This window comes from Thunnus albacares, chromosome 6, assembly GCF_914725855.1.
Source record: "Thunnus albacares chromosome 6, fThuAlb1.1, whole genome shotgun sequence".
NCBI lineage: Eukaryota > Metazoa > Chordata > Actinopteri > Scombriformes > Scombridae > Thunnus > Thunnus albacares.
This window is the reverse complement of record NC_058111.1, coordinates 7,477,469-7,497,185: the sequence shown is the minus strand read 5'-3', so window position 1 is coordinate 7,497,185 and position 19,717 is coordinate 7,477,469. Positions and strand designations below refer to the sequence as shown.

Genomic DNA, 19,717 nt, shown 5'->3' with positions numbered 1-19,717 from the left:
CTCAGTTTTTAGTAATAACAGAAACGCTTCCGGCGCTGACCTTCACTGCCCCTTCCTACCTTCCTCTCCCCCCCTTCTGCCCTCAACCTGAAATCCCTGCTTTGAAGGGCTCAAGTCATCATGGTCACTCTGTCTGATACAGAGAGATGGAATGAAAAATAGTTTTGGAAAAGAGAAAAGTCTGGGATTTCTTAACCTGTGACATATTCCCTCTGCATATGAGGAAAAAAAGACTTCTTAAAATCATGGATAAATTGAAAGAAATGTTTGTTTTTTAACTCACAACTTCTACTCTCAGCAGACATTTGATTTTTTTTAAAGAAAGCACAAATGTTCATCCAATATTACGTAATTATCTTTAAGTATAATAGTTGATTAAACTAATAATTTAATATGCCTGAATGAAAATAAAGTGAGATTCTTTCGACACAACTTGTAACTGACTGTTCTGATCTTGAAGGAAAATATTTATGAGTGTTTGAGAGACACTTTCTTTCTATAAAGCTGATTGAAAGAAAAGGTCTGAGACACGGTCAGTCATTGCAGACAAAGATCCAGGATTGATATACTGTATATGGTGTGATTGTTTAATATGGGTTGAATGGGTGCTGTGACATGCATCTGTTTATGCTTGTGATAACTGGTGAAAGTGTGCCCCCTTGTGTTTGAAATAATCTTAAACTACAAAAAACTGCTTTTGCCACTCTTAAACCTACCAGGCATCTTTGAAATGGAAAAACTAAAAAAGCCTAAAAATGTCATTAACAGCAACATTCACAAAAAAATCCATAATCACAAAATACAATAAATACTCACTTTTTTAGCAACCAGCAAATGATCAACATTTGAAAATAACTTATCTAGTTAACTGACACCTTTCTATTTACCAAATCACTGTTGTATATGCCAATTATAGTCTGATAAAAGTCATTTCTTCCTTCCAGATTTACGCAGGCGTCCAATCGTGGAGGAAAACTGCAGTGCTGACCTCTCACACAAAGAGAGACGATGGTCTTTGTCTGTTTCTGCATCCGTTGATGAAACAGACGTAGATGTAGAAATCGAGTTACGGTGCTCCGGTGAAACATCACCTAGGCGTTCACTGTGGAGATCTGGGGAAGTCTGGGGAGAGGCCGGGCGTGAAGAGGCCCCGTTTGCACGAGTGAGGGGTCCTGCGAGTCCGTCTTGATTCCCTTTTACAAGTCCCTCCAGGTGGGCCTGGAACGTGGAGGTCTGTTGTTCCAAGGACAGGAAACTCTCCTGCACCTTGTCAAACTGCAAGGAGAGGTTTTTAATCCTGGTGGGTTTCTAAGTATATAAACTAAACATTCTGCTATTTGTCTACCGGACAGAGCGTAGAGTACCTGCTCAATGTTGGACTGAAGCAACACCTCCGGCCAGACTGACTCACTGCTGCTGCTCACACTGTTGCTTATATGAGTGTGACTCCAGGTTAACTCCTGTGAGACAAAGTTGAGAGGATGTCTGAAGACAGCAGGAAATATCAGAAATGTTTTTCTCCTGTCTGAGCAGAGCTTTACCTGCAGAAGTTGTGTGCTGTCTGTCAGATGAGCCTGGCAGCACTCAAATCTGTTCCTGTGGTGACCCTGGACTGTGAACAAAGTCTTTGCAAACACATAACAGTGTTACAAACAGCACTGAAAGGGAAAATGTTAGTGTAATCACCAGGATTTATAGCAGAAACTAACAATAATAATACCACTACCACAGACCTTCACACCTGTCTGGGCCAAGGCCAGGTCTCTGCAGCCACTACTCCCCTCTTTGGTGAGTGTGACCCCAGTATGCAGCTCCTCCAGCTGAGCCCAAAGGCCACCCAGGCCCTCAAGCATGTTCTTTATGCTGGTCTCAAAATCCCCCTGCACCTGGACGAGTCTACGTAGTGACCTGATCCTACCAGAGCGGAGAGTGCAATGTTAATATGGTTGAACCGAGATTTCCAAGAGAGTGGTCAGCACTATGTGCATAAACCTCACCTCTGCTGTAGGAAGGTGCGGATGAGCATCACTTTGTCTGTCAGTGCAGAATCTTGGTCCACCTCCTCCAATGTGGCCTCTGACCCAGTATCAGCCTTTTCAAGTGTGTGAGACACTGACTGCAGAGAAAAGAAAATAATTCAGAGGACTGGGTTTAGTTTTGTGGGTTTATTTGGTTGTTTCTTTGTTATAATGCTGTCATATAAAAAATGTAAAGCCCCCCTCCACTCAAAAATGTGTTTTGTGTATTGTTACTTCACTTTAATGTTTGACCCTCACTCTGCAGTAAACAGAAACAATGGTATAAGGTCATTAGGGACAAATTGATTGACAAAGTCATGAAAAATTGGAACGATATAATAAAGCCAGTCAGTAGGATTAAGTTTAAGGAAGACAGGCAGAAGGCAAGACTTTCAAATTTCTCTCCTCCGCCTTTCTGGTTAATTCAGAGTGCAGACAACAGCAGCTCAGTGATGGTGTCTGTTGCCTGAGGCTAGAATATCTGTGTATGCCTGAGTGCAAGGTTTGATCTCTGTAATATCACCAACAAAGACTTTACACTAATCTACATGCAAAAAGCGACTGAAAACACAGGAGATGACAGGTATTGCTGGAGGCTGCTGTGTGTGTGTGTGAGAGAGAGAGGGATATTTTGCTTCTTTAATGTGGTTTTCTCCTTCTCACCTCTAGCCTGGAGAGGAGAACCTGAATGTGGGGCACACTGGGGTCTGGCATAGGCTCCTGGAGCACACACATCAGCAAACAATCAGCCAGAGCAAGGACTAGAGGACCATGGTGGCCCGGGCTCCTTGACTGAGACATCCTGGAGAAATTAGGAGACCACGGCAAGGACATGTATGAGATGGTTTTGGGTCTTTGATTCAAAGCTTTTTGGTGATTTGTCACCAAGTTTTTCCAAGACTTAATTTTCCAAGAGAAGTGCAGAAATGTACTTAAAAACAGCGAGTATGCAAAATCAATAAATGGCAGAATAAAGAAACCATTGGATGTGATCATCCCTCACAACTATAGATATAATGGTATTTTATGAAACAGTGAAACAATAACATTTGGTGACAGGTTGTGGTGATTAAGTCACTTGTGGTTCCTTTGAGTATATTGAAATAATATCTTTTCCCCAAAGTATGGATTAGGAAATTGAAATTGACTTATTTCACACAGGATCTGTATTTTGTAGATGCAGATACATGCAGCGTCCTCATATCTGGCCTATAGGGTGTTTGATAAATCTCTGTCTATGTTTTTGGTCCTTACTTTTTCTACTGTCAAAAAGTGCCAAAGTTTAATATCATGTAAAGGAGATATGACTTTAAAATGAAGTCTTACCATGCATGCAGGTTTTTCCTGTTTTCAGCCACAACTTCCTGCTGTGAGCTATGTGTAGGGTTGCCCTTGAATTGAAGCACAGTCTCTGAATAAACATAACATGATTAAATTTACCAAACAGGGTCAAGTGAGATCCGATTCATGCAGCTGCACTCACCTTTCTCTGTCCTAGCCGCAGGCAGTGCTTCAGGGCATGAACACAACCTCCCAGGACCAACCACAGCATACACACCTGCAGAAACCTCCAGCACACATCCACCAGTAATAGAGAAGGGTGCAGCTGCGCCTCCACCTGGCAAACAGACCACACTACACCTACTGCAGCAAAACTGTACCAGCTTTTCCAGAAGGGCAGTCTCCTCAAAGTTTGTGACCAAGATATGTAGTGTGGCTGAACATCAGCTAGTGTTTGGTTTGACCTGCAGTAAGTAGAGTAACAGAGAGAATGAGATAAAATATCAAGAGAGAGAAGTTATGAAAAATGAAAGCATTAGTTGCAGTATTGAAAAGAGAAACAGAGAATCTGGCAGGTTGGGGAATTTAAAAAAAACATATGCAAAACAAATATGACTTTCAGATGTTTATACTTTGCTAAAATAACTGCAACCTCAACGTAGGGTAATTTCAGGATGGTATTAGGCTACTACAATAAAATAAAATTAATATTGCTCCCCTGTTGTAAAAAACTGCCCCTTAAGTAGCATTAAAGTTAGATAAAACATTTTTATGACACTATCACATAAAGTTCTGTATCACTTGGATATTTTATTGAAGCTAATTATTATATTGACTGTAACTTTATGATCTGAGAAAGCATGTCTTAATGTGAACACATACCGAGAAAAGGAAAATGTCATCATTTTTTATACACACTCCACAAAATTCATTATTTTTTGGAAATCTTGAGATCCAGAAGTTATGGGGACCAGTCTAGCAGAGTCTAACACACAAACCAGGAATGTGTAACAGTTTAAGCTCATGTGTAATGGTAAGCAGGTAGATGTGAACCTAACCATCAGACATGTTAACAGATCTTTGCCTAATGGAGCGTAAAAACATTTGTTGTCAATATAGTCTGAGCAGACAAACGGAGAAGGACCATCATTTCACTCACACTCCTCCTCCCTGTAGCAGCAGGTAGTCAGATACCTGCTACTCAAACGCTGATTCAAATGAAAGGCCAGTTGTTGAGTGACATACAGATCTACCTACCTCTGCAGTTCTCGGCTTGTCCCGGGAGTTTGACCCTCCCTGTCCTCCTTTACTCTCTCCATCCATTTACAGGCCCAGTCCCAGCCCGCTCTCGCTGCCTGTACTGTACCCCCTCGACCTTTGGGATAAGTGATTGTCAACCAAGGCATGGGAGCAAAGCAAACGCACACATGCCTATTGAAACTGGAGGAGTACAATTAGTTAAAGAACATACACCTGTTCAAAAATGTGATCAGTTCTTTAACATGACAAGCTTGATAAACTGGTTCAACTGGAAGATTTGTTTTATGTGTGGGTAGTGCCTTTTTGCTTTTCCTACATTCCATGGATGAAGGAATGTGTTAAACATACTGATGACAATTGTGTGAAGGACAAGCCCTGCTCTGCCCAGGTACGCTGGGAGCCAATAATAACCCCTCTTACTGTCACTTCTTTCCCTCTGAATCACCGTCACATGCAAACACTGAATTATTATTAGCTCATATCATCATCTCTCTGCTGAGAGAGGTTTTCAAATGGAAACGGGCCAATGTAAAACCATTACTACCCAGATATAACTGAGGGTAACATTTTCTGCCTCTACTGGAATCACAGGTTTAATGTGCTGTCAAACTTGCTTCTGTTTTGCGAGGCCATGCTGCCATCTAGCAGCAGGAATAAGAATAACATCCACACAAATTAAAAATAATAATAATCTAACAGATGCAATGAAATTGCTCAGGCATCACTTACATCCAAGTGCAACACGTTCATAATGAAGTGAACAGAAAACACAATGTACAGATATAAAATAATTTAATTTCTCAACACATGGACAAAATCACCTCCAACTATAAGGAAATTCTAATAATATTCCTGCTATACTTTGTACAACTCCACTGTCATAGACCAATATAAATAATTTCTGAATTGGCTTTAATTCAGTGTATTAACCTGTGTTGTGATCGTGCAGAACTTCTTGTAACCTACAAATACTTTGAATAGGTATAAGTACCAAAAGTACTGAAATACTAAGTTCCAGTATCAGACATAAGTTGATCCACCAAAGGATCATTCATGCCTTGTTCAAGAACTTTTTTAGCAAGACAGGTGATTTGATTTTAACTTTTTCTTCTGAATTAGTTTCCTTTCTCACTTTACTCCCAGAGACACCTTGCTGAGTGACAACATTCCTGCCTTTCAAGTACTGACCATAAATTACTTTACTGAAAAGCACTTAAACCATATTTTCACAGGTTAATACACTGGAGTAAGTCCACATCAGCTTTACACACAGTATCATGTCAAACTTCTAAGCTGTTCAGTTGCAAACCTGTGATACCGTCCCTAAATATCTTTAACTGTAACACTTTTGATATTCAGATATTTGGAATTTTTGTCTTCAAATATGTGAGAAAAGCAAATTCTGTATTTGGCTTCGAGCTTCTTTCAAATGATCCGTTACCTTTCTGCACCATCACGCAGGGCTAATCATAATTTTTCTGGTTGCAATTTCCCTAGTTTCAAAAGGGACCTTGATGTAAAAAACATGTTTTTGGAAAAAAGAATAAAAATAACTCAATTAAACTTCAGCTCAAAATGCATGTTGCCCTCTTGAAAAACTAGAACTCTGATGTCGTTCAATCTGTGATGATTTCCTTTTAGATATGTAAGAAAGTAATCTGCAAGTTTCAGGTCAATTACATCCATGTGAAATCCTTTTTAAAACTGAAGAAATGCAAAACATTCATAACTGACACGCTAAGACCTTGGTTTCATCCAGCGAGTCTTGGAGAAGTGGAACTGATTAACAGTTTCTTTTCTGCATTTTACTAAAAAAGAAAAATGTGTTGTGTTTTTGACAATGAGGAAAAAAATACAGTTAAAATAAGTCATTCTGAATTTTTGGGAAATCAAGATGATCAAGCATGTGAACAAAAACGAGACGTTCTTAAAAGGAAATTAACTGATAAATCACATCACATATCAGAAACAATATAATAAGGTACAATAAAGCAGGTTGTGTTTCGGGGCAAAAACATAATGTTTTCTGTTGTGGAAGGGCAACTGCAGGATTTCTATATATTTTTTTGTATTTTTCAGGTCTGTCTTTCTTTTCTGACCTTCATTTACAAATTCTGTACTTCTAGAAATTGCTGTAGCTTAATGATGATGTGAAACGGGCACTCAGATATGTAAAAGAACTTTTCAACAAAACTTTTCCACCTTTCCAGACTTATGTAACTGAGACAGTAGGGGTTTAAAATGATCAAATTCCAGACTGTCCAGACTTTCCCCAAGTGTTCAGTTTAGTTTTTCTTGTTTATATATTCTGTTCAAAGTCAAAACTTCACATTTTTAAATTTATGTCACAAAGTTCTAGCAGCTTGCAACCCAACAGCTCGTACAACATATTAACACTTCACAGACACATAAAACTGTGCTGGTCATCTATTCATCCCCATTTAAACTCTGTATGTACACAAATCTGTATCCATGTGCGTATGACTGTATATTTTTGTTCATTCATGTGCGTACAAGCTGCTGAGGACTACATGCAGGATCAGTCCGTGGGGTCTGCGCTGGGTTTTCAGGGGTCATCGCCGTGCAGCTCAGGGTTTTGTGATGTGAACTTCACTAGTGCCGCTGCCGTTGGTGGTTGTGGTGATGATGTACTGCGTGGTGGCTTGCTGATTGGTCGGTTGCTGCTCCAGATGTTCAGTGTGGCCCTGGGTTGTGTTCTGAGGAGCCGTCTGTTTGGTGTCCAGCTCTGTCTGACCCTCAGAAATAACGTAGTGTGTCTGCAGGACAGGGATGAAAACGTCTTTAGTTCCAACAACTAATAAAGGTTCAGTTCAGGGTCAGCTCCTGCTTATTTCTTTTTTTGTTTAACTCACATCTGACAACTATTAGCTGAAAAGTTTCTAAAAGATGTGTGCGCAGAGCAACAATATTTTTGCGAGAGAAATACACATTAAGGAGACACATTACAGGTGTGATATAGAGGAGTCACATCAAGTGATCAAAAGCCACATAAACCTCTGTTTGACAATAACTTAAGAGTTACAGTAAGTATACAATTTAGATGAATACACAGAATAAAAGTATAGATATATGGATTCTTCAACCTATTATCTGCATATAGTAACAGGAACATGACAAATTCTGATGTCTCAAACTTCATTATTTACTGTCATGTAATCCGGTAACTAACAGAAAGAAAATGTGGCCTCATGTGACATTAAGATATTCATTTGATGTTTGTCAGGATGTGTTGACGCCTTCAGCTGTAGTGGTGAACCTTAAATATCAGAATGTGGGTGAAAAAAAAAAACGAAGGTGCTTCCGCGGTCAACACGATGATTATCAGTCAGCATTCACTCACCGTTTTCACCTGGTTGCTGTTGACTCCAGATACAGGTGTGCTGGCCTCAGCTATCACGTACTGCGCGTGAGGCAGAGCCATCATCTGGATCTCAGATGCTGAAGCAGTGAGAGGTTGACATATTAACCTGACATGCAATCAAACAGTAAACCTAAAAGAGTCTGATTGGATGATATTATGGGAGCATGTGTAGGACTCACGGTAGCCTCTGTAGTTCCAGTTCCCAGGTATGTAAGCGTGCTGCACAGTCCCCTGCTGCTGCTGCTGTTGCTGCTGTTGTTGCTGTTGCTGCTGCTGCTGCTGCTGCTGCTGCTGCTGAGTGCTGCTGGTCTGGAGGGTGTGGCTCTGAGCCAAAGTCACGGGGGTCAGCTGGGCAGGGCTCAGCTCCTGACTCGCCTGTTGAGAGGTGGGGCTTAGAGGCTGACCAGTAACCTGAAAGAGATTGGAGGAAAAAGTTATAGAGATCACAAGGCCTGACATCCACAACAGACTGTAAAGTTTCAAATCTTTGAATCTCTTTGATAGAATGACACTTCATGTCTTATTTATTAGTTACGTGTTATAAATTACTCATCAACCTAACCTCGGAGTCAGAGTAATGAGGATTTACCGGCGTGGCACCTTGTCCAGTGCCTGAGGGTTCAGTGACCTGGATGTGCTGTACCTGGATCGAGTGCTGGCTGTAACCGTGAGGATCATGCAGCTGGCTCACATCAACTGTCGGGTGCTGGGAATGTGGGGAGGAAGCCTGTGAAACACAGAGAAAGCAACAACTTGTTACTGTTTCTTAAATCCACATTAATATTGAAACATTCAATATGTCAATTAACACTGAGAATGTAACATTTAGACTACACATAAAATGTTCAAAATACAGCAATTACAAGAGATGAAATGTAGTTTACCAGCTGAACTGTCTCAAGTCAAACCTATTAGCCAAAGCAGGATTTTTTCTGGTGGCTGGTGGTTATTTCCAACCCTACTAATGTACTTAAAGCAGACGAGCTTGGAACGTTATATTAGGGAATTAGAAAGAAAAGCTCCCCTTTCCTTCTACTACAATAGTTTACATACCCAGCTATCAGAGAGAATAACTGTCATTGTGAGGTAGGATGTTATTGAGATGCTCCGTCAGTTTTCAATGGATGCATAAAGGTTTAAAAAAAAAAAAAACCACAAGTCTCAGCCCGATCAGATCATGGAGCTTACCGGAGCCACCTGCACCACCTGCAGCTGAATGTGCTGCGGTTGGGACAGGTTTCCTCCTGCCTGAGAGACAGGGATGTACTGGATCCTCTGGTAGTCTCCCTGCGCTGTTCGGTAGTCTGTGGTCAGTGTCTGTGAGAGCTCCGTCATGGCCTGCGTCAGCAGATCTGTGGTCTGTGGGGAAAATAAATTATACAGTTTATACCATACATACAGTATCTGGTGTATATGAGTTGGACTTTATTCTGTTCATGGCACTGGATCACTATTTTAAAGATAACTTCTTAAAGTGCACCCAAAAAACTGCACATGCTTGTTTCCACTGTGCTGAATCGATTTATTTTCACTTTTAGATTAATTGACATTTACTTAACAATTTCTTTGATTTTTTGTGATGCACTTAAATTTACAATGCATATTGCTGAATGTGAAACACATTTTGTAGCCTCTTTTTCTTTTTGCTTCTATTACAGAAAAAGGACAAACATACTGGGGAGAGACGTGGATGACATGACACACGGCCCAGGATTCATTCAAATCAAGAATGTCACACTTACATATGAGTGTAGGGTGTGTAACTCCAGCAGCCTTAACTGCATTGTATACCTTTGTTGTTGTTGCTTTTACTTGTTTATTTAATGTAATAGTAATTTTTATGGAAAGGTATGACACCTTTTGGACAGAAATTCTTTCTTACCACTACAGTCTCAGCTGTGGTACCGTCTGCACTGATGACTGCAGGAGCGCTGCTGATTACAGTTGTTGTTAGAGGAGTCTGGATGGTGGTGGCAAGCTGAGCAAACTCTGGATGCTTCTTCCTGATGTGCTGCACCATCTTAGTCTGAGATACAAGCACACAAAATTATTTATATTTCTTTTCATTATTAATAACCTTTAATTCAACCTTTTCAAAGAAGGTCCAAAACAAGAAATCTGTATAAATGTAGTCGATCTCTTTCCAATGAGGCGGAATACCTTCTCTGAGCCTCATACTAACCTTGCTGCTGTACTGTTTGGCACAGTGTAAGCAGCAGACGGGCGCAGTGGCGATGGTGCCAGTCAGCTGGGTGTGTGTGCTCAGCATGGGATCTGGCTCACCGGGAGCAGCCGGCCGCAACTTACGGATGCTGGGAGGCAATTCTGCCCCAGGGTGGTTCTTCAGTATGTGAGCTTTCCTCTTACTGGCACTCTTATACACCTGCACAGACATCAGTGATTAAAGGTGTGAATTTTCATGTTGCATACTGGGATGCTCTTACTAAAATGACAAAAATAATAACAATTCCATCTTCAGTGAATGTGACAGGAACGGGACAAACTAACCTTGTCACAATACTGGCAGAAGTAATCCCTGTTGGGCTTGATAATTGGCAGCGTTAGCTCAGGCACATCATCAATACGCATCTCTGGGTGACGCTTGGACAAGTGATTAACCTGCAAGCAGAAAGATAAAGCTGGGTATACTCCAGTACAAGCTCGACAAATAAAAAGCTCCCTCTGAGTTGGTCCTCACCAGCATTCCTCTGCGTCTGAATCCCATCATGCACACTCTGCATTTGAACATGAAGCTCTCGAAGTCGGTGGTGGGCACCTTCAGTTTGAGGGTTTTGGAGCGGTGGACTCGGTCAGCCTTCTTGGCCTCTCTGTCAGGATTGTGCATGCGCTGCATGTGCTCACGCAGCTTATCTTTCCTCTTTAAGTCACAGAAAAAGAATAGTTACACAGATACAATATCTAGATTTGATACATCAGATTTCTTCATTGAATGTAATTTAATTAGGCAACAACTTGACTGTGGTCAGCCCTTTGTCATAACAGCTGAGTAGGTTTGTAGAGCCTTAAAAAGATCAATCCAAGAAAGGCAGCTGGTCCTGACAGGATCAGAGGTATGTTCTGAAGGAGTGTAGGTAACAACTTAGGTCTGTGTTTGGACAGCTTTTTCAAATGTCACTTGATACACACCATATCCCCAGGGCATGGAAAATTAGCACTCATAATGCTAATATCAAAAAGTGTCAAAAGCGTCTGTTTTACATGATTATCAACCAGTTGATTTAACATCAATTGTAATGAATAGCCTTGATTGTTTTCAATAACCTTAGGGAAGCACAACATGAACTTGACCCATACAATCTGCATATAGGAACGGGAGGAGTACGGATGATCTTTTGTATAAGCCGCATAATATTTATTGTCATCTTGACCGGCCCAAACGATATGCTTGTGTTCTTTCTGTAGAATTTTCATCAGCCTTTAATATTATCAGACCTCATATTATGATGGAGAGATTAGTGCAGTTAGGAGTAAACGGTGACATCATCAGATGGGTAGAGTCCTTTCTGACTGATTACAGTGTGTCAGAGTCAATGGGGCAGTGTCTTCTCCTATTATTACTAATACTGGGGCTCCACAGGGGAGCACTATGTCCCCAGTTTTATCTACCCTCCATACAAATGAATGTAGAAGCAACACATCTGATCATATTACTATTGAATTAGCTGATGACACAGCATTTGTGGGTTTGATTCAAGATTATGATGAAACCAGCTACTGGGTGTGGGTAGATCAGTTTGTTGGTTGGCGCAGGTCCAGTTTTCTCCATTTGAACACCAAGAAAATTAAAGATATCTTTGATTTTAGGAACAGTAACAACACCCACCAACAAATGACTATTGATGAGGAGGGTATTGAAGTGGTAGATGACTACAAATATTTAGGAACAATAGAATGGAATTCTAACACATATGTTATCTATAATAAAGGTCTGCAGCATCTATATTTCATGTGTAAACTGAGACAGTTTAGAGTGGACAGAGATATATTGGTCCTCTTCTATCGCTCCTTTGTGGAGAGCATTTTCATTTTTTTGTTCCATTGCCTGCTATTTTTCACTGTCAGTGAATAAAACAAAACAAACAATAAAACAAACTGCATAAGACAGTCAATATGTCCAGTAAGATTGCTGAACGGCAATATTGCATGACGATGACCTGTGAGTCCCGAGTGGTGAGGAAAGGGCAGGTGATCGTTAGAGACGTATCACATCCCCTATTTAGTGTATACAAGCCGTTATCATCAGGCAGACTGTATAGGGCGCCATTCCTCCGAACCAACGAGGCTTGCAGAGTATTCATGCCTACCAGTATTGCATTTCTGAACAAACTGTTAACTCGTCTTACCTTGAATTGTTTGCCGCATGTTGAGCACAGGAAGTCTTTGCGATCAGAGTGGCGTAGCATGTGCAACCGCAGCTTGTCGGGCCGACAGAAGGCCTTTTCACAGTCTGGGCACTGGAAGATCTTCTCTGAATGGAAGCAGCGGATATGCTTCTTCACCTGAGGAAGAGAAAATCTTATAGTGTGAAAACTGATAATATATGACACCAGACTGGTACTGTGTTTAGGTCTAAAGGGCCAAAGCCCCTTCAAAGCAAATATGCATTACAATTAAGAGGCAACTAGTTTAGTTTCTGTTCCTCTTTGCAACAGAACTCCATAAAAAAATTATATACCAATTATTGTGTAACTGCAGTTTTCCAAAAGAGAAGCCACTCGGGGTGATGCTTTACATTAACTAATGAAATAAATTTAAAATGTGTTGTAAAAAATCTCTTGGCTTCATTGCATTGATTAGGGTGAATATATAAAGGAACAGTGTGACTCTGAGTTTGAATTACAATGGTCTGAGAACAGCTAAAAGGGTTTTGACTATTAACTTCCTGTCATGTATAACAAACGCTGTTCAGTTGTTCTATAATCATTGTATCTTCCTATAGGAGGCTTTCTTTACCAACCTGGATGAAGTCAGTAAAAGTCTTCTTGCAGGAGGGACAGGTGAAGCAGCCGTCCACCGCATGCACCCCTACGTGGTCTTTGAGCAAGTCCAACCTTTCGAAAGTTTCTTGGCATAAGAGACAAGAGTAGGAGCGGTTCTCTGTGTGCACCAACAGATGGTCCTCCAGGGCCGAGTCACTCATGAAACTCTTGCTGCAAATGTGACAGGAGAAGGCATAGGCTTCCCGGCCGTGGACACGCAGGTGCAGATCCAGCTTCTCTTTGTCCCGGAAGGCCTTGCCACAGTGGGTGCATTTAAAAGGACGGAAACTCTTTCTGATGAAAAGGTGCTGCAGTGCTGCATTCTGAGACGGAGAAGAAAGAGAGAGAGAGAGAGGAACAATTAGTAGAAAATCCAAACAGTGTTTTCTGGCATGGATGTGCTGAGACACTAGAAGAGGCTGATAGATGCAATGGAGTGTGCAGGAGGGGGCATATCCTGAAATGTCACATGAACATTAACACCATGGAAAATGACAAAAGGAGTCTTTGAACCTTATGTGTTTTTTCTGACATTCTCCAGGTCCCACCTACCTGCACATCCATCTTTGAGGGAAGCACATATTGAGGAAGAGAGACACATCGTTGAAAAGACACCAAATAACAACAATCTAAAACACTGTTGCATTTCAGTGAGCTCACTGAGCGTCCTCTGATCATCTTACCCGTATCCTTTTGGCACGGCGCATATCCTGAGATGTGAGGTGGGCGTCTGATTGGCTGGTCTGTGCGGGGTCTTCCTTTAGTGGAACAGACAGGTCCATGTTGGAGGGAGGGGTGACTGACTCTGGGACTGGTTCCCCTGCAGAAGGTACAATCTGACCCTCTGCCTCAGTCCCGGCATCCGGTTCTGGCTCCACTACCTTTAGCCCGTTCTGAGCTCCCTCTGCTCGCTCCTCCAGTGGCTGCTTGTCTGTCAGTTCAAGCATCTCCTGATAAAAAGGTAACTCAGTGAGAAACTCAGTAGCATATCTCAAAAATGCTTGTAGATTTTCTTTTTGAGCAAAAATGCCAAAACTTCAAGAATAAGCAGCAAAATCTCATCTTTGAGAGCCTGGAACCATTAACTTTACATCCTAGTAAACTGAAAATTTTTGAGTTTTGGACTGTTTCAGAAAACAAGACATCTGAAGACAGAGTCTGTGAAACTGGCATGGACATTTTTCACAGTTTTCTGATGACGAACAATTAGTTCCAACAAAAAAACAAACAAAAAAAAAAAAAAATCAACAAATCTATTTAAGATTCAATATTTTTAAGAATGTCTCATGAATATATTTTCCAATTATTATTAGGCTCTCTATTATATTTTAATTGATTGTTTCAGCACTAGTATGAAAGAGAAAGGGAGCGCTAACCCTATTATAACATACAACAAGTATTAATGTGTCTCTTACTGTTGTTTTGTCCCCACCAGCTTCTACTGGTGGATCCAAACGTATGAATTTAGGCGGCCGCCCTGGTCTTCGTCCTGTCCCAAATCTCTTCCTGCCTCTTCCTCGACCTCGGCCTCTGGATCTAAGAGAGGCAGACACAGTGAACATGTCATTATGGGCTCCAATGTTGTAAAGACGTGAGGACATAAGAAGTGGTGTAATAAACAGGATTTTACCTTGTAACTGAGTTTAACTTGTCGTCATGCATGTTGAGATGTTGCTGCAGTTGTTCAGAGCTCACAAAGCGGCGGTTACACTCATAACAAGGCCAGTTCTTCTCTTGCTCCCGCAGCACTGACAGAACAACACAGTGAGGACCAGGAACAACCACTGCTACTAATCTGACACTACTGGGATTGTGATAGTTTGTAATGGGACATATGTTATTAGTGCTGATATTAACTAAAGAGACTCCTCACCTTTTCTCTCTTCTTCCGTAACATCATGGATCTTCTGATTTACAAACTCTGCGTATGATGCAGCATACCACACCTGTAGAAGGAAATATCATTAAAAAAAACAAATACTTCTTATCCAAATATCCTTTATATATTAGGGCTTATTCAATCTTTGTTCTGTATTCTTTCTTTTGTTCGTTCTGCACCATTTTGTTAAAAGCATACAGTCCAGTACCTCATATGAAAGACTGACCTTGAGCTCTTGTTTTGGTTGGATGTTCTTGATGGTGGTGTAAAAGATCTCTGAGCCGTACTGATAGGCCACCAGGTTCTGCTCCAGGTGGTTCTGGGCGGGCCTCACAAACATCATCCAGTTACAGCTGTCCTCATCAGAAAGGTCCAACCACGTGTCGTCTGACTTCTCTCCGTCTTTCTCTGCATCCAGCATGCAAAGCTGAAGCAACAAGGAGAAAGGACCAGAGATTAGACTGAAAGAGTGCAATCTTAGATATTAAATGCTTGTAAACACAAGAGGTTATCATCAGTTCTTACTTACTCATCAGTTTCCCATCTCATTCACAAGAATATTTACTTTTTTTTATATTGATAGGACTGTTACGAACTCTGCTCACTTTGCTACAGATTTTTGTGTAAAGCAATAATAGTAACTCTTATCTGATGTATCCCTCTATCTATGGCATACAGTACATAACAACCAGGCCAAAGGAGAAAATGTGATACTCTTCTTATTATAAACTTAAGTTGAGAACAAGTATTTTTACATAAATATCTTACTCAGTGTACAGGCACCCCGGTAACCTACTGATTTAGACACACACATGACCACAACATCCACGGTTTGAGTCCAGCTGTGGATCTTTGTTGCATGTCATACCCCTCTCTTAATCCCAGTTTCCTGTCTCTCTACACCTTCAGTTGTCTAAAAAAAAAACTTAACAGGGAAATGAGAGCGTCAGTTTACTTTAAGATGAATGTAGTGGTCCTGCAGTTCACTCTGAGGAACCAGGGGTCCCTCCACAGGTCCAAACTGAGTGCGCTTTGGGATGCGTCTCTTGGAGAAAACCCCACCCAGGAAGCGATCGATGTACAGGACCAGAGGCAGACTGGCCCGGGCCTTGGACATCACCGGCCGGTTGGGGATGGGGTGAAGGGGCCCGTGCTTCAGGCACACAGAGGGGTTGGCGCTATTACACTCCTCGCACCCTGAGAGCCCACAACAAGAAGAATTCAATGAGACAGGATCGCCAGACTGCAAGTAAGACATTCAAATGTGGACTAGTTCTTCAATCTACTATGGGGAATGTCAGAAAAAAGGCAGTTTTTTCAGTGTCTTTGGATTTTTGTGATGTTCTATCAATAGTTTATGTTATATTTTCATGTTTTATGCATAAAAAAGTACTGGCAGGTCAATCCCTTGTCAGTGAGCTGAGTATATTAAGTAAACCATCACTTCCACAGGAAAAAAGCTCATTGTTCAACATCTTCTGCTGTCTGGTCTACATGACTGACAGAGACTCCTGACAGACCAGACTACCGTGTTACTACTGTGGAAGACATCACTCACAGAGGCTGTGAGGGTTGAATGACTGAGGCGGACGAGGCTCCCAGTCATCCATCTCAGAGTCTTCGTCTTCATCTTCGTCAGAATCATCTGTGGAGTCTGTGGCCCCCAGGGGACTGGTGGGGGCGTCCGTGATGTCAGCCATGGAGGTGAGCGAATTGGACACAGACAGCTGCTCCTGCGTGTGTTTGATCATTGTACAGAGTTAATACTCACTCAACTGTTCTATAATGTGATGTAAAAATATTACAAAACTATATGCTATTTATTAATTATCTCCAGGGGATGTCAAATCTGATATTGTGATTAAGTGTTTGTGTGAAATTTCTTCTTTTACTTTGACTTGTTTAGTCTTTGTGCATGATAAGAAATATTTTTATCATGTCATTATAGCTGCACTGGACATATTTCAATATAAATATAAAATGAACTGCACCTGGTTAGACCACTTCCCAGCTGGAATAATGTTACTTTGCTTGAATGTGTTAACAAATGCGGCCTGACATTGTATAAATACATTATGACACAATTTTGTGCTTATGTTAGCTTGTGTCACCCCACTATGTGCCATCATGTGTGTTTTAGACAAGAATAGATGAATGCTATTCATTGGTTTGAAAAGGTAAACAGAAGCACACACAAACACTGTGTCCTCACCTGGGAAACTGGCTCCAGGATGGCTTGTGGAGCCTCGGCTACATTACTGAGAACATGCAGATTGGCAGCATTCATGTTCTGTCCGCTTGGCAGCAAAACTGTGACCTACCAATGAGATGTGGTTGTTTTATGATTCTATTAAAAGACAGTAAACAGCAAGGTAGCGATATGACAGTCTAGCAAAGGTACCTGTTGAGTTGTACCATCCTGCTGAATATAAGCCACCTGTGGCTGATCAGCAAATACAGTCTGAAAGAAAATTCAAGAAGAATATGAAAAAAATGCCCAAAGGTTATGAGTGTCATCTAACTGTATAAAATTCCAGCTACAAATATATCTGCCCTAAATAAGACCTTTTCTTACCTGAGTGCCATCTGCAGGGTGTATGTAGACCAGCGTGTGCTCTGCAGACTCTACTGAGGTATAGGAGTTCCCATCGGCCGTATAGACCACCTGCTGCTGTCCCCGGTCAGTCTGATCTCCACTGTACACTATCTGGGCCACTGTGCCACCTTCAAAATGCACCTGCAACATGTGAACACACAAAGGCTTTCAGCATTATTACACTCCTTGGCTGTGACTAACCACTGATGTGTCTTCTATTAGCTTTTAAAAATACAATCAACACAAAGTATATATTTGTTTTCAACAAATAATGGGGAGTTTTTCTCCTCTTCAAGTCAATTTGGCAAGTGAGGAACCACTTTTTAGGAGGTCTGTCGCTGCTCTAGTAATTTAAACATAAGGAGTGTGTGGTGAATTTCGGGATTCAGCAACAACTGTGATCAGTGGACAGACGTGAGTTTCCTCATCTGATGAGTGTGTGCAAAAGATAAATTCTAGGAAACTTAAATTGTCCTCTGATGCATTGAATGTGCTGCATCTTTGTCTAGTGCTAATGGCTCTAATAGAGCAATTCAGACAGGACAGCGGACCTGTGTGGAGTTGCCTGAATCAGTGTTCGCAGCCTGACTCCACACAGCGGAGGGTTCCTGCTTGGTCTCCATGGCAGCACAGTGCCAGGTCTGCTGGCAGACACGTCACCTATCACTTCACTCCTGAGACAACCAGGGACACCTGTAATATACACAGATAAGAGGTTTGGGGTCATTTTAATAATAATAATGCAACGTGGAGCAATAACTTATCCCAAAGTAACATATGGCTGGATGGCTGGTCAAGTCATGGATGTGTTGATCATGTAAAGAGACAAATAAATGAAGATAGATAATGAAATTCATTGTGGATATGATCTGAAGTCTCTCCATAAATGAATAACAGAGCCAACATACAGCTTTATGAAAGTCATATTTATGTATAAGACTTGTTTGTGTGGTGAAAAGCTGTTTGGCTGCAACAATGAGGTTACTGCAGCAGCCATGTCTGAGCTGAATGGGGCTCAATTAAAAATCAAAAGTGCCATCTACAACTAAGATTTTTTTGAGGGATCTCCAGACACAGTTTTGCTCGGCAGGCAGGACTTGCACGCCAAAATAAACCAGCATGTCACTTCGTGTAGAGAGCGGTCACACAGGACTCTCTCTCAGCGGGGGTACGAAGGGAAACGCGGCCAACGTTTGCTAACGAGGCCGCCCGGAAAACGGTGTGCAAATGCAAACGTATGTCGGCACAGAAGCCAAAGCGAAAAATTAAGACTCCGTAAACTCATTTAGAAATATAGTTGGTATAATCAATAATAAATTCAATTCCCCCCTATTTTAACCCCGCAGGTTCTCAGTCCCAACCGGACCATACCACAAAAACCAGCGCTGTAGAAACCCGGGCATTTACTGCACCGCAACATTAGCATTTCGGCCATTTAGTCCCAATGTAAGGCCGACCTTGGGGGCAAAACATAACTTGTCACGCCCCACGACGTGGGCCATATACTGCTATTTTTCAGAAAAGCTGTTTTGAAGCAGTAAAGACCCGAATTATTTAGGTAAACCCACCCGTCCCCCCATCCTAGTTGAGCCCAGCCCTTCAAGTCGACTGTGGAACAAGGAAGAACAGGCTCCATTTTGGGTGGGACTACCAACGACAACATCCACATCCGAAGAGACCCACAGAAAAAAATATATTTTTTGCCGGTACCTGTGCGCTCAAAGTAGACGCACATTTAATTTATATCTACAGAAAGGTTTACGAGGAGTCGAGCTACATAACTGGCCGTAAAGCAATCCCTGATTTTGTCACATTTTGTGGAAAACGCAGAAGTTGTTCTTACCTCAGAATGGTAGCTGCAGAGATGGCCGCATTGCATATATTAACATAATCTGCCTAGCAACACGCAGATGCCTCTTTCTGATTGGTTGTTTTTTTACTCTTGGAGAAAAGCAACACGGGTTATTTTAAAATTTTAGCAACACTAAACAGTGTAGATGCTCGTCGGTAAATGTATAATACAACGTTGAAACTGTTCAGTTATGATAGTGATATGTTTTTATTGTTTGTGTTGTAATTTAATGATGGATTTAAGTCGTTTCAAATACAGCCAATCAGAATAAATTAAACACTGAAGTTATCCAATCGAATTAAGTTAAGTTACTGAGTTTCTTTTGTCTACTTTTAAGTGGCATTGCTATCTTAGCCCAGCGTTATTTATATGAGTAGTACATTTTTTAATAATTTTAAAATTAAATTATCTGTTTGAAAAATAGATTCAGAATCACGAGTTTTCATTTT

The 19,717-nt window shown here is 41.2% G+C and overlaps 2 protein-coding genes across 6 annotated transcripts; both read right to left on the bottom strand.

Annotated features, from left to right (window-relative positions):
* Positions 1–419: 419 nt before the first annotated feature.
* Positions 420–3,586, bottom strand: si:ch211-151h10.2 (uncharacterized protein LOC567699 homolog). The gene is made up of 8 exons (XM_044354585.1): positions 3,502–3,586; positions 3,345–3,409; positions 2,682–2,820; positions 1,998–2,116; positions 1,734–1,914; positions 1,542–1,625; positions 1,365–1,460; positions 420–1,275 (listed from the first exon to the last, which is right to left on the bottom strand). The coding sequence occupies exons 1-8, from the start codon at positions 3,568–3,570 to the stop codon at positions 928–930; spliced, it is 1,101 nt and encodes a 366-aa protein (XP_044210520.1). The 5' UTR covers positions 3,571–3,586; the 3' UTR covers positions 420–927.
* Positions 3,587–5,334: 1,748 nt separating this feature from the next.
* prdm10 (PR domain containing 10) lies at positions 5,335–19,350 on the bottom strand. 5 transcript variants are annotated; one of them, XM_044354247.1, is made up of 23 exons: positions 19,260–19,350; positions 17,968–18,109; positions 17,396–17,557; positions 17,222–17,281; positions 17,033–17,137; positions 16,379–16,553; positions 15,776–16,017; positions 15,047–15,247; positions 14,815–14,887; positions 14,572–14,689; positions 14,357–14,477; positions 13,625–13,891; positions 12,920–13,264; positions 12,306–12,461; positions 10,640–10,819; positions 10,450–10,560; positions 10,124–10,324; positions 9,824–9,967; positions 9,130–9,300; positions 8,531–8,668; positions 8,121–8,352; positions 7,921–8,018; positions 5,335–7,336 (listed from the first exon to the last, which is right to left on the bottom strand). In XM_044354247.1, the coding sequence occupies exons 2-23, from the start codon at positions 18,037–18,039 to the stop codon at positions 7,148–7,150; spliced, it is 3,561 nt and encodes a 1,186-aa protein (XP_044210182.1). In that variant the 5' UTR covers positions 18,040–18,109; positions 19,260–19,350; the 3' UTR covers positions 5,335–7,147. The 5 variants fall into 5 exon arrangements, with proteins under 5 accessions (XP_044210182.1, XP_044210185.1, XP_044210181.1 ...); XM_044354250.1 differs by lacking the exon at positions 19,260–19,350 and adding an exon at positions 18,985–19,149 and having other exon boundaries at positions 8,585–8,668; XM_044354246.1 differs by lacking the exon at positions 19,260–19,350 and adding an exon at positions 18,985–19,148.
* Positions 19,351–19,717: the final 367 nt, after the last annotated feature.

Bases quoted from the DNA above. Each gene is read 5' to 3' on its own strand.
- si:ch211-151h10.2 (XM_044354585.1), bottom strand. From the start codon at position 3,570: ATGCTGTGGTTGGTCCTGGGAGGTTGTGTTCATGCCCTGAAGCACTGC. The intron at 3,410-3,501 runs GTGAGTGCAGCT...CTTCAATTCAAG, and splicing joins TGCGGCTAGGACAGAGAAAG to GGCAACCCTACACATAGCTC. The intron at 2,117-2,681 runs GTGAGAAGGAGA...TTTTCTCTGCAG, and splicing joins TTCTCCTCTCCAGGCTAGAG to TCAGTGTCTCACACACTTGA.
- prdm10 (XM_044354247.1), bottom strand. From the start codon at position 18,039: ATGGAGACCAAGCAGGAACCCTCCGCTGTGTGGAGTCAGGCTGCGAAC. The intron at 14,888-15,046 runs GTCAGTCTTTCA...TTCCTTCTACAG, and splicing joins AACCAAAACAAGAGCTCAAG to GTGTGGTATGCTGCATCATA. The intron at 13,892-14,356 runs GTAAGAGACACA...CCTTTTTATCAG, and splicing joins CTGGTGGGGACAAAACAACA to GAGATGCTTGAACTGACAGA.